This window comes from Stegastes partitus, unplaced genomic scaffold (assembly GCF_000690725.1).
Source record: "Stegastes partitus isolate 25-593 unplaced genomic scaffold, Stegastes_partitus-1.0.2 Scaffold135, whole genome shotgun sequence".
NCBI lineage: Eukaryota > Metazoa > Chordata > Actinopteri > Pomacentridae > Stegastes > Stegastes partitus.
The window spans coordinates 370284-383415 of record NW_007577866.1 but is presented as its reverse complement, the minus strand read 5'-3'; the positions used below and the strand labels follow the sequence as shown (position 1 = coordinate 383415).

The window sequence follows — 13132 nt, the reverse complement described above, 5'->3', positions numbered from 1 at the left end:
GTGGTACTCAAGGTGATTTACAATGTGTTTCTCATTCACCCATTCACACACACATTCACACACCAATGACAACAGAGCAATGTCTTGCCCAAGGAAACTGGATGAAACCACCAGCCTTGCGATTAGAGGACAACCCACTCGACCACCTGAGCCACAGCCGCACATGTTTACAATATTAAATGTCAGCACTGTGTCTGGTTTTAAATTTAAACGGTAAATTGTGGGGCGACCATGTGAGGTGGTGCTCTGCTCCCTGATTTCTCCCTCTTTTCAGTAACCTTAATAATATCCTCCTGTAGTATGTGATGTGCCATTGTTTTTCAATCTGGTAGCATGTAATGAATGAGATTAGAGAAAAGAATGTATCCTTTAGTAAGGAAGACAATGTGATTAAAAAAACAACTGTTGGGATAATAACACTCGTGTAGTCTGAGCCTGGCCTTTGGAGCTGTATTCCTTATAGAGTCTGTAGTTTCACAGCACTGTGCTGGGTCCTAAAACTGAAGACACAACAATTCCACAATGAAAGCTCACCGTCTTGTTTTGCCACAGCTCTGAACTGTACATGTTCTGCATATGTAGCTGTAAAAAGATATATTTTGTGGCACATTCACTCACCAAACGTCTGCATAGGTTCAGTGTTTAGTTTAGCCACAGAGTTAGTTTAGTGTTTGCATATTAACCTTCACATGAGCTTTGCAGGTATGAGTTAGTTCTTGGGATATTGAAATAAATGAGCCTGTACTGGTCTTATACTGACTGGAATAATAAAATTGAGTGAAATATCCATCCATCCATCCATTATCTATACACCGCTTAATCCTCATTAGGATCGCGGGGGGGCTGGAGCCTTGAGTAAAACATCTAGATTTAATATTACATTTTTTCCTTAGCTGTACCAGGTTGACTAAATTAACTGTAACATTTTCTTGTTATTATCGTACCTCCAATAAAACCTTAAAATGAATCTGATAATTAGCTCATTGTTTCCCAGCACAATTTCAAGAAGAAAAAAAAAATCATAACTAAGTGGATTATGAAAACATTTTATGGACCATAGATTAAAATGCTAACTCAACTGGTAAACATAGCTTCTCACTTGTGAGTCCTTTCCACCACTGAAACTATCTTTGTACCATAACTTGCATCTCCTCTCTGCAGCTTTCGCAGCAGGCCACTGCTACGAACCCTTCGTGAAGTACGGTAACCTGACCAGCAGCGACAACACTTGGGCGGTAGGAGCTGTGGTGGAGTTTGCCTGCGACCCTGGCTATACTCTGGAACAGGGATCTGTCACCATTGAATGCATGGACCCCAACAATCCTCAGTGGAATGAAACAGAGCCTGCGTGCAGAGGTTTGTATGTCTGCTTAAAAGATATGCTTTTTAGGCTCAGCTCTAGTTGCTATGAGGTGTAGCATGAATTTTAATTATACCCTTTAGTCCCCTTCAGGTACAGGTCATCTTCCATCTCTGTTGTCATTTTGCATCTCTTTGTGGCCATTCAGATGTTTTTTTTGTGGTTTTGTGTCACTTTATGTTCATTTTACTCCTGTTTTTTATTGGTTCACCTCAGTTTGTAGTTGTTTTGCATCAATTGACCTTCGATCTTTTGATTTGATCTGGGCAAGATTCTTTTGCATGCTTTAGTTGCATTCATTATTTGAGGACATGTCTACATTTTGCAAAACGAGCCATCATTTGTTTACAACTAAAAACATCAGAAGTGTATAAGCAGTTTGACAACTTACTTTGTTCGACTTCTGATTAAATGCACTGTGCACCTCATCTACATTGTGTATGTGTGTGTGTGTGTGTGTGTGTGTTTCAGCTGTGTGCAGTGGTGAGATCACAGACTCAGCTGGGGTGGTGCTCTCTCCCAACTGGCCTGAAGCCTACGATAAAGGCCAGGATTGTATCTGGGGGATCCACGTCGAGGAGGACAAGAGGATCATGCTGGACATTCAAGTGTACGTATCCACCTTCCCCATTGGCAGTTTGATCTCCCTCCTGTCCCTTTTTCCTTTTAACACGCATGAAACCACATTGCCACGGACCCTTTTCTTGGCCACTTTGAATCTAAACATCACAAAACCCGCTTCATCTCCTGAGCTGATACGTAAATCACTCCCCGTCTTCAAACACCCCCATAGAAGCAGTCTGAAGATTACAAAGAGCTACCTCACCATGACTGGTAAAACACATTAAAAACACAACACGCTGCTAATGAAAGAGCGCTCAGCTTGTGAATGAGATGCGTAAGTGCCACACAGACAAAGGTTAATTAGGTGCAGCGGAGAAAACTAATTATATCAGGGTGGATTTGTTTGGGAGCCCCCACCACTGTTCCCACTCCACCCCACCCCTCTCTGTTGTAATGGCTGCTGTGTGGAGTAAGTGTACAGCTTGGGAGTGTGTGTTTTCAGTGATTGTGGTGCCAAGGTGAAGACACAGAACAACACACCCTGCCGTGTCAGAGCCCGATAAGTCAGTCAGCCGTAGAAAATCATTTGCCATTTGCAAGCAAATTAAGGAGGACTCATTTGCATACGTTGCATCTTAAGCTCTGTTTTTTTTTGTATCTTTGTCTCTCTCTCTGAACAGCACCTGTGCCGGTGTTGTACTTTGAAAGCACTGATTAATGGCTTCCTCTGGTTTTTCAAAGGAAGTCTGCCAACATAAGTAATTGCTGCTGTTTATTTAGCAGAGCAAGTGATGTCAGGAGAAGTGAAGGTACCCTAGTGTAAGTGTAAGTATAGAACTGAATGAGAAGAAACATGGGCTGTCATGGTGGTTCCTGTAAGTTGTGAGTTGGAGCAGCCCGGATCGGCTTGTTCCAGCACATCTTCTAACACCTTGTCACCTGTTCATGGTTTGTGCCTAATCGGACCACCACAAGCACCCCATGAGACTTGCTGTTTTGGAGATGTTCCAAATGAGTTGTTTAGGTACAGTAGTTTGACCTTTGTTAAACTTGTTTAGGCCTTTAGACCTGTGCTTTTCTCCCATATCCAACATGTTACTATGGGAATCAACTGTTTACTTGTAGTCTAACATATCCCGTACCTTGAAATGCACTGTTGTTGCAAGATAATCACTGTCATTGAATGTGAATAACTATAAGGGATCATAAACTTATGTGTCTATGCATGTGCTAACCAGTGCCCTCTACACAGTGGGTTGCACAACTGTTTTACCACCCAAGAGTGGATTTAGATTTTTGTCCTTTAGCCTGCCATGAAAGCACAGATATGCATGACACTGTTCAGTTGCTTGTTTGTTTGAGAGGAGTTGGTGATGGCATGCTCATGGCAGAAGTGCTGGTTGAGCCTTAAATGCCAGAGAAGATAAATGATTTACAGTGCAGTGAAGAAGTATTTGCTCCCCCACAGATTTTATTTCATAATTCACGCTCCAAATGAGGATGTTGCGTTTGCAGATTTTTAAACAACTTGCCTTGTTGTGAACCTCTGGGAGCTGCAGCAAACTGAAAACTCACCGATGATCTTTAGCATTGTCAGCTATTCAGTCTAGTCTATCTGCCATTCAGATATCATGCCGTCCTGAACTGAGCGAGTCCTTGTTAGCCAGCTTTGCCAGCTTGCTCACCTAACGTTAGCTCCTTGATTGGACAGGATTCAGCTGTGGATATGACATGTTCACTAAACAAATTGACTCTTTTAAGTGTACTGTGGCTATTATCAGTGCTGCCAACTCCAGTGGTTTGTGTCCACTGGATCCATAATGTCTATGCTTCCTAGTTATTGTCATGTAAACAATCATGCAATGCATTCTAACAGCAGCACATTGCATTGTGAGAGATGTGGCGTCACGTTTCCCGCTCCTCATGTGAGTAAAGTTGAGTTCTAGGTTTTTTTTAATGCAAATCAGGGGTGTCCATTTGCTCTTGAAACTCCCAAAAAACGTTTAAAGTAACAATTGTTGATGTGAAAAGAAGAGACTCAGCAACTGCATGCCTAAAGTGTTTTGAGAAAGACTTTTTGGCAAAATTTTATTCAGAATATTATTGAATGTGTCTAAGCAAGGTGCCACGCTCGTCTGGTTTGAAATCCAGGAGGAGCAGACAGCCTACGAGCGAGGAGTTCATCCAATCAGATGCCGCCTGTGTGCACGGCTGTAGTCTGTATTGGCTTCCTGTTGGAGAGCGCCTGTCAGTCATCTGTCATAACATTGCCTTTTCATACGCCCATCAAGTGTCCAAATCCTGGAGAGCGGCGCGACCCCTCACATCTAAAAACATCCCTGTGGACACGTACCACGAGACTCATGCAACTGATGCTTTTCACATGCTCTCACGCCACACATCTATTTCCTTATGCAGTGAAAAACAAATTCATAATTGATAAGTGATTTTGTGAAAAGAGGACACTGACGAAGCACGGACAGACCAGACTGAGCAGGCAGCACCGAGCAGCAAAAGTTATTCCCAGCACAAAATCTTTTCTATCATCCATCCATCCATTATCTATACACCGCTTTGTCCTCTGTGGGGTCGCGGGGGGAGCTGGAGTCTATCCCAGCTGACTTAAGGTGAAGGCAGGGTACATCCTGGACAGGTCACCAGTCTATCTCAGGGTCACATTGAATCAATCAGCCAAACACACTCACATTCACCCCTACGGACAATTTAGAATCACCAATTAACCTCAGCATGTCTTTGGAATGTGGGAGGAAGCCGGAGCGCCTGGTGAGAACCCACGCACGAGAACATGCAAACACAGAAAGATCCCAGGGTAGGAATCAAACCCGGGACCATGACGCTCTCTTGTCACGATGCAAATAATATAAATAAGAGTTGGTAGAATTTGTAAAAAATAAGACTCTGTAAGCATGAACACAGTTATCATCACAGTTTAACCCTATTCAGGACTTTGATGTTGCCAACCGTAGAAGGTCTTGCCCCAAGAAGGAATATGTGCAAAATATTTGTTGGTGTTCATTATAGACTTTTACACTATGTTGAATACATTTTCTAATATGTTGACGTATTTTTGGTTCCAAGTGCATAACAAATGTCCCTCTTTTGATATATATATATAAAAAAAATCTTCAAAAATAAATAAACAATACCTGTCACTTAAACCAAATGGCCTGGGGTGCAAAAGAACCCATAAGCAAACCAATTTTTTGATTTATGATCTAGAGACTTTAAGTAGCCTATAGCTTGATGTTTTGGTAGGATAATTAAACATCCATTTTTATAATAGAAAGAGTCTTTTCCTTCTTCTCTTTTCTGTGCACATTGCTCCTGTTTCTTGGTGCATTTATGCGACAAACTGTCATTCGATGCATTAGCAGGAAATTGTCAGCAGTAATGAGAATCACATCAAGATACAAAGCAAAACAAACAACAGAAACACTGCTCCATAGTGCGACTAGCGGTTGAAAACTCCCCAGGGGGCCTTTAATATTCTCTCAAAAAAAGGCAGTAAGGTTGAAACTATAGCTCCATATAAATTAAATGTGATTTAAGATGGGGTTAGCAACAATTTACCACTTTTGTTGGATTGTTAAAAATGTCAGTGTCAGACACCATATTGAAACTAAAGCTACACCTGTGAAGTATTTGTTTTGTACAATCATGAAGTCAACATTTAAATTCTAATTGCCCTCTAAGCAAGTCTCCAAAAACAAAAAAAGAATTAAAGTGTTATGATGTTCACTGTTTTTTTGTAGTATGTCATAAATGCTGCAGCCTTTTGTTTGTGGGGATTTAAATTTAAAGTCTTGTTCTCTGTTTGGATAAATGTGTACCAGGATAAGCTGCAAAAATTCTGCAGCTCTAAATTTCAGGTGTCAACACATACTATGGTCCAGATTTCCAGAGAGTGCTCATGGGAATAGACCAAAACAGAGATTTCCATGGAGGAAAGCCTTCTAATCTAGCACAAAGCCTCCTCACTGTCTGAGCATATGCCTAGCAGGTGTCAGAGCATTTATACGAAGCTTATCAATAGCAGCTGTTCTCCCTGTGGTTCTCGGGGTTAGACGGTGTACAGAGATATATGAGGCCTTTAACAAGGTCCCTTGATATTGGTTCCTCACATTGCACAGACACCTGTGCCCACGTGCACATATACATATCTCCAGCTCCATCTGTTTAATGGCAGGGGGGACATTATCACCAGGGTGTAGCCAATGACTTTTATGGATGGCCTTCAAATGAAAGAAGAGGGAGTGAAAGATGTGATTAAACTGAACGTGAGGGATGTAAAATGATTGAAACCACTGTCTCTCCAGTGTAATGCAGACCATTGCCTCTGAGTAGAAATGAAAAACCAAGCTGTTTTAAATGACAGGAACTGCTAAAGTGGTAATTGGTTTGCATTATTAAAGGTCCCGTATTGTGCCCCCTTTTTTTTTTTTTTTAGCAAATTAGTGAAAGATTTTCAGACATCTTTCAGATTTGTAGCTCAAAATACTGCAAAGATATCAAATATCATATCACCATGACTGTGTAAAGCCTGGTACTAACCCTGTTCTAAATGGGCTGTTTCAGTGTCTGATTCTTTAAATACATCTGAGCTGCTGCTGTCTCCGCCCCCTTCAGGATGAAACCCCTCTGCGACTATGACTGAATTAACCGCACAGCAGCCGACACAGGCATGAATAAGCTTTTGAGAACAGGACTTTGTAATCGCTTTTGCCTTTCTTTTTGAATCATCATTTCACATGGCAATATCACCAAACTGACAGCACAGCTGTTGTTTTTAACCCATGTGTACAATTAATTTGTCAGACAGTGTCACAATTATAAAATCTGTATTTTAGTGGTTGAAGTGGCTGCTGGTTTTAATGTGCTGCATTTAAGTCTCTATTTTATAATAGTCCTGATGTCTGACAGCGGAAACTGAAAAACAGTGAAGATTTTAATGTTGTTGTGGGGACTTTTTGAGGATCAGTATTCCAGGATTAAAAATGACACCATATGGTGCAACAGACGTATACATGGACCAGAACAAAACAAAATAGAAATTTACATGAGCATCAATGCAAATTTAAGTTTTCTTTTGTATTACTGTAATAAATGTCCCGAGCTGATTTATTTATTTTAGTGTGTTAAACTGAAAGGTCAAAGCTCAGAGAGTCACTTTAAAATACAACAGCATCACTCTAGATCACATTTAAATTACATTTTTCTAGAAAACATGAGGCCATTTCAGCTTTAAATATTACTAGGGAGGGGGTGAAAATTACTGACATATACTGTACTGGACTGAAACCAGGCCAGGTAATATTAGCGTCAGTCTACCTGCCCTGGATAATACATTTTCTTCAAATATTATACACATTTGGACAAGTGTGTGTGACTCATAAAGTTGGCCTTTTCCCAAAAAATGCCACAGAACTAACGGAGGGGAGTGTGGATGCCACACAGTCCTGAGAACAGCTATATTTGGGTACAATGAGTGAAAACACACAACACCATTGTAGCTTGACTGTGTAAAATAATATTCAGATCTGACCCATTTTTGATGCTAATTATACTGTTCTCACTACGTGTTGTATACGCCCAGTATGTTAACGTAGATTAACAGCAAGCCAAACTCGAATTTTACGAGCCAGGATCAGAGCGCCTTGCTCTCTTTATTAAAGATGACTCACGAAATTACGAGTGAAACTGTAACAACAAGAAGAAAAAAACAACAAGAACATTCACAATCACTATATAAGTTATGTAATTTGCAAAGATCAAAAACTAAGCTCCAACATCAGCTTTAATATATACATTGTACTACAATGAACTAGTGAGGTGAATTACGGATTTCACCCGTCTGCCATTACACAGTCAGCATCAACTACGCAGCTTCTTTACAGCAGTTTACGACAATTTACAGCAATGCGCTGCGGCTTCCACAAAAAAACACCTTCAAAATAAAGTACTAAAATCCTGCAATAAAGTGTTCTTACCTCTAATCTTTTTTTAACAGTTTTTTAAGACATTAAGAACTATAAATTAACATTATAAAACAACTTGAATACCTGCAGGGCAGCACACTAATACTCAAAAAAGATGCTGCTAAAGAAGCTGGTAGTAAGTGTTCAAGGATGAGATGTTAATGTTTGTTAAGCACAGAGCCAGTATGAGGACGGATGTCATGAGCCTAGCTTAGCATAAAGACTGGAAGCAGTGGGAAATAGCTATACAGGTTTTCTCAAAATTCAAAAATACACTCTCCAGACAGTTAAATCTCTTTCAGACATACACTCGGACAGTTGCAGACAGATGTGTAGTTGTTATTGTACTACCTTCTGGTATATTTGAAGTCTGTTTAGAGGGATTTGTTCCATGCATGCACAGTACTTTGCATCTATGTATTTTGGGCGTGTACACTACTGCAGAGCTTGTGCACTGCTGCTCTTGTCGTGCAGCACACACACAAACACAACTTTTGGGCAGCACCAGATGTCTGCAGAGAGGTCTGCATGGATGCACTTGCCTACATGCGAACACAGAAAGTATAAGACTGGCCTTAGTGAGGAGTTAAAGTAGAAGGCTGCCACACATCACTGCTGAAGGCTACAAGGAGATGCAGTGTTTTGCACTGTCACCTCACAGCATGAAGGTTCAGAGTTTGAACCTGCTCTTTCTGGGCCTGCTTGGGTTCTTTTGTGTGGTCTGACTTAGTCTTAAAGTCTAAATCGAAGAGGTTATTTGGTGATTCTACACTGGCGGCAGGTGTCAGTGTGAGCGTGCATGGTCGTCTGTCTCTATGCATTAAGGCCAATTTATGCTTTATGCATCCACAAGAGCAGGGGTCTTCAATCCTGGTCCTCGAGAGCCACAGTCCTGCATGTTTTAGATGTGTCCCTCTTCCAACACACCTGATTCAAATGATCAGCTCATCATCAAACTCTGCAGAAGCCTGATAATGATCCTGATCATTTGAATCAGGTGTGTTGGAAGAAGGAAACATCTGAAACATGCAGGACTGTGGCTCTCGAGGACCAGGATTGGATACACAAGAGTATCCGCGACATAATTTGTCATCTTCCTAAGTCCTCACGGGTTCATGCGGATCCCTCTGCAAACTTCTGCATGCAACCCAAACATTGTAACTGGCAACACGACCGTCTGCATAGCAGGCTGATACATCCTGATGGTAGTATGAATAGAACTGTGTCTGCTTACTTCATTCAAAGTCAGCATGTGTCATATAGAAACCAAAGTTAGCCTTTAGCTCTGCGATGGACGAGTGACCTGGCAGGATAGGTGTCACCACAGTAATGTGAGTGGCGACTGGGACAAATTAGCAGCATAATGTGGTTGTATTTAGCTCTTTCGATACATCCATTGACTACATTTGCAATCACTGGTATAAAACACCAGAATCTGCAACTAAGCTATCGGCATTCGAGTTGCATTGTGGGTAATACAGACATCAGATTTTGACATGGAAGAAGATTGTACAAAGTAAAAAATCTCTGGCTCTGGTGCTTTAAAAAAAAAAAATATCCATGCTAAGTCTGTTCTGCTTTTGTAAAGTGCTATAATTTAGCCACAACTGCAAATTTCCTTAGATTTGATTGTAAGGGATTTTTACACCTAATCATGATGTCCTGCAGCAAATTACAGAGCAACAGTCCAAATTTTGAGAAAATGTCTGATGTTGCCAGAGATAGTTTCTTTTTTCGATTCTATTCCAAGTGAAACCATCATTCCCTTTGCTTAGGAGTGGATATTGGATTTCCTGTGTGATAGCAGCATTAAAGTTAAGATTGAATGTGAAAACTTTCAAGGACAAAGCTCTGATTTACATAACTCCAATCTTAAAGTTGCAATTTACAATATTTTTTTGTCCAATATATGTACGGTGCTGTTGTTGAAAACAGTTGACATCAGTCAATTTAGCATTATAATCAGTAGTATAGGATATACTTAAGTGTGTTTGAAGTCAAAACCAAAAATAGCAATTTTGTTCTTGTATTCCAGACTTCTGCAGGGATGGGAACAGCACATCATGAAGTGAATAGCTGGGGTGAAATGTGTTGGCAGCTGGTCCCGGGGGCCAGGCCAAACTCAGCTCTGTTTTTTTTCAAATTGAACTAAATCAAATTAGTGTCAGGGAACAGAGGCTGTGATTGATTTTTCTCTACAGATGCACCGCAGAGCCGCACAAAGCCTTGTTTTGCTTAATCACAACAAATTTGACGCCAGCCAACAATATTTCTCAATCTGCCTCGCTCTCTGAGCAGGTGAGAGGCTTTATCCGTTCGCAATCAAATAAACATGGAACACTGAGTTTGGAAGACAGGCAGACTTGTTTTACTGTGCTTGCGAGGACAGGTTGCACACCTCCAGAGTCACACTCTCTTTATCAAGGTGAGGTTACTTTTCCATGTCTTACTTCGACATGCTGTGAATTTAAGAGAAGGATTTAAGGTTAAAATTGAATTTCAGCTGTTAAGAGGAACCCTATTTTTAGTCTCATATTCTGACTTTCACTGACTGCATCATTAAGCATCAACACTGCACTGAAGTTTTTAGGTGGGAATATTTTTAGACAGAGTTAGAAATGAGTTATTTAGAGAACAACTCTCAGACTAAATTTAGGTAATGACATGGGTTTTCTTAGTAGCTGTGAAAACAAGAGAACTGACACGCTGATTTAGGTTATTTGATTCAGTATAAACTAAGTAAAGTATAGATGGTATTTTGGCTCCATTGTATGAGTTGCATTAATGCGAAATTGTACAGCCCAGTTAAACCCAAATCATATTTGCCCTTCTTTTTTTTTTTTAACTGCAAGCTGTTCCTTTGTAGTTGCACTGCAGATTTCATCCTTGGCCCAGATCTGTGAGTCATCACCCACATAGGTAATGTTCAGTTGTTCAAAAAGGCCTTGTGTTGTGCTGAAAGATCGCTGTGTACCCTGATTTGAGAAACCAACAAAATGTGATGTCATATTTCTATTAGCTACCTACCCAGCAATATCAGTGAGCTAAAGCTGCAGGCAGCGATGAGAGGGCCCTTGCACCTCCATGCATGTTGGGGTGGCAGCTGTCAATGTTGCAGTTTTACAGGGAACCAAGGTGTCAACGTCTAACACTTAAAAATCTGTAAAATAGGTTTAGTACAATGACAGGAGTACAAAGAACCAAAGGCATACTCTGGTCTTCCTGCACACAAGCAAGATTAGGAGGACCTGGGATACACAGACTAAAGCCAGCATGTCAAACTGAGCTCTCTGAAGCAAAACTCCAAAAACAAACTGATTTATTAAATTTGTTCTCTGACCAATATGTGAGTTTATACACAGTCTTCAATGGTTTTAATTATGACAGAGCAGCCTTTAAAAATACCATACAGGTGATCTGTGATCTCTGTTCATCGTTTATTCATTTTCCTTAAATTCTCCTTAAATTAAGTTCTTAGGATCAGTTTGGCACTGTACATAAATTAGCAGACCAAACCTGTTCCCAGTCAAAATATGTAAATAAAGAAAAAATAGCAATTAAAGAAAAAATTTAAAATTAAATGCGATAGTAAGAAATACAGGAAAACAGCTTTTATTACTGATACGTCAGATATTCAGATGGTTAGAGTTGAAAGTTCTTTACAGATATTATTTTAACAGTCCTCACTTTCCTTAGCAGACGTGTTAGTGCTGCTAAATACCAGTGCTAACTTACTATCCATATTGTCTGCAGTTTGTGATGTGTGATTAAAATTTGTTCAGACTCTGGTTGATAAACATCAACCACACAAGTAGAACAAACCCTCAAAACGAACATATAGAAAATTAAAATCTTTGTAAATTAACTAAAATGAAAAGTTTCTCTTAAACATCATATTGTTGAGTCTAAACATCTAAACCAATCAGCTGTTTGTTCAAGTGGGCCAGACGTCTCCCATCATGCCCTGAGGCTGTGCAGTCGCTGGAGAGCAACTGCAGCTGTTCTGATTTCACGGCATTATTGTTGCTTTGTTGACCAGACATCAGAGCGAGTTCAGATCAAGGCGGACAGAAATCTTACCGTCATGTATTGTGCATTGATCAACGCTGATGGAGTCTGCACAGATCTGGCTCATCTTGAACAAGCCTACAGCTGGCATGAAGATGTCTTTAGGCCTGGACTCTTATTGAATGGTGCACAAAGAAGCTATATAGCACTTGTGTCTCCATTATGTGGCATTAGATTCAGATTTCTTTTTAGATTCAGATTTCTTAAAAAAGAAAAAGAAATTAGAATTAGAGAACAACTACTAATAATTTGTTGCTGTGTAAATTTCATATAAATCAGATCTTAGTCACATAATGTTGACTTCCTGTTGCCAGTAGGTGGTACAATGACTTTAATTCTGTATTGATGGATTCATGCCTGGACTCGTTCCAAGCATGACAAATCTGGGGCAGAATCGATTGGTTTCCATAGAGTTACAACAACTGTCCATTTAATAGTGAAACACTGAATTTCGCTGCATCGCCATGGCAACAAAAAGTCACTGTTTTTATACCTATCCATTGGAAAATCTTAAAACGACAACGACCAAATTCAATGTCACTCTGGATAATTCTCCAGAAGGAGTTTGTTAAAGCATAACATCTGCAAAGAGCAACAACTGTGCTTCAAAGGCACAACATATTCACATGGCTGACGGTGAATTTGGTTGACTGTTTCTCAGGGCATGGCTCTAAGAGACTTTTATAAGGCTGGACATGATACATGTGTACATATACTACATCTAGGTGAAGGTTTTGAGGAAGTTTTGCAAGGGCCACTATTAAACCATTTTGCCACATCCAGACAGAAGACCTAGCACCACTTCTGTTGTGTGTGCCAAGGTTTGTCCATTATTCAACATTCCTTAAAAAAAAACCCACTCAAAACCAGCTTCCATTTTCATGGCAACAATGCGAACAGTTGCACCAGCGTTCAATAAAAACTGAAAAGACTTGCTGATGGCAGATGGTGCTATGACTGTGATTTGATACTGACATGTATATGTGTTCATGCCATGTCCTGTCAGGCCTGAGAAATCTGGGGCAATGTACTCTAGAGTTACGACAACTTCCTTTTTAATGATGAAGCAGTAAAATTTGCCACATCACTATGACAATGGATTTTTTTCACTTGTTAGGCAGCTGTTTACAATGAGAGCTGCACA

General features: G+C 40.2%; 1 protein-coding gene across 1 annotated transcript in view; it reads left to right on the top strand.

The window, feature by feature from the left end:
* sez6b (seizure related 6 homolog b) overlaps positions 1-13132 on the top strand; it is a 147475-nt gene that overhangs the window by 108961 nt on the left and 25382 nt on the right. Inside the window, exons 7-8 of the mRNA XM_008278856.1 lie at positions 1162-1356; positions 1832-1970. Of these exons, the coding sequence (XP_008277078.1) occupies positions 1162-1356; positions 1832-1970 (334 nt within the window). The remainder of the gene's footprint in view (positions 1-1161; positions 1357-1831; positions 1971-13132) is intronic.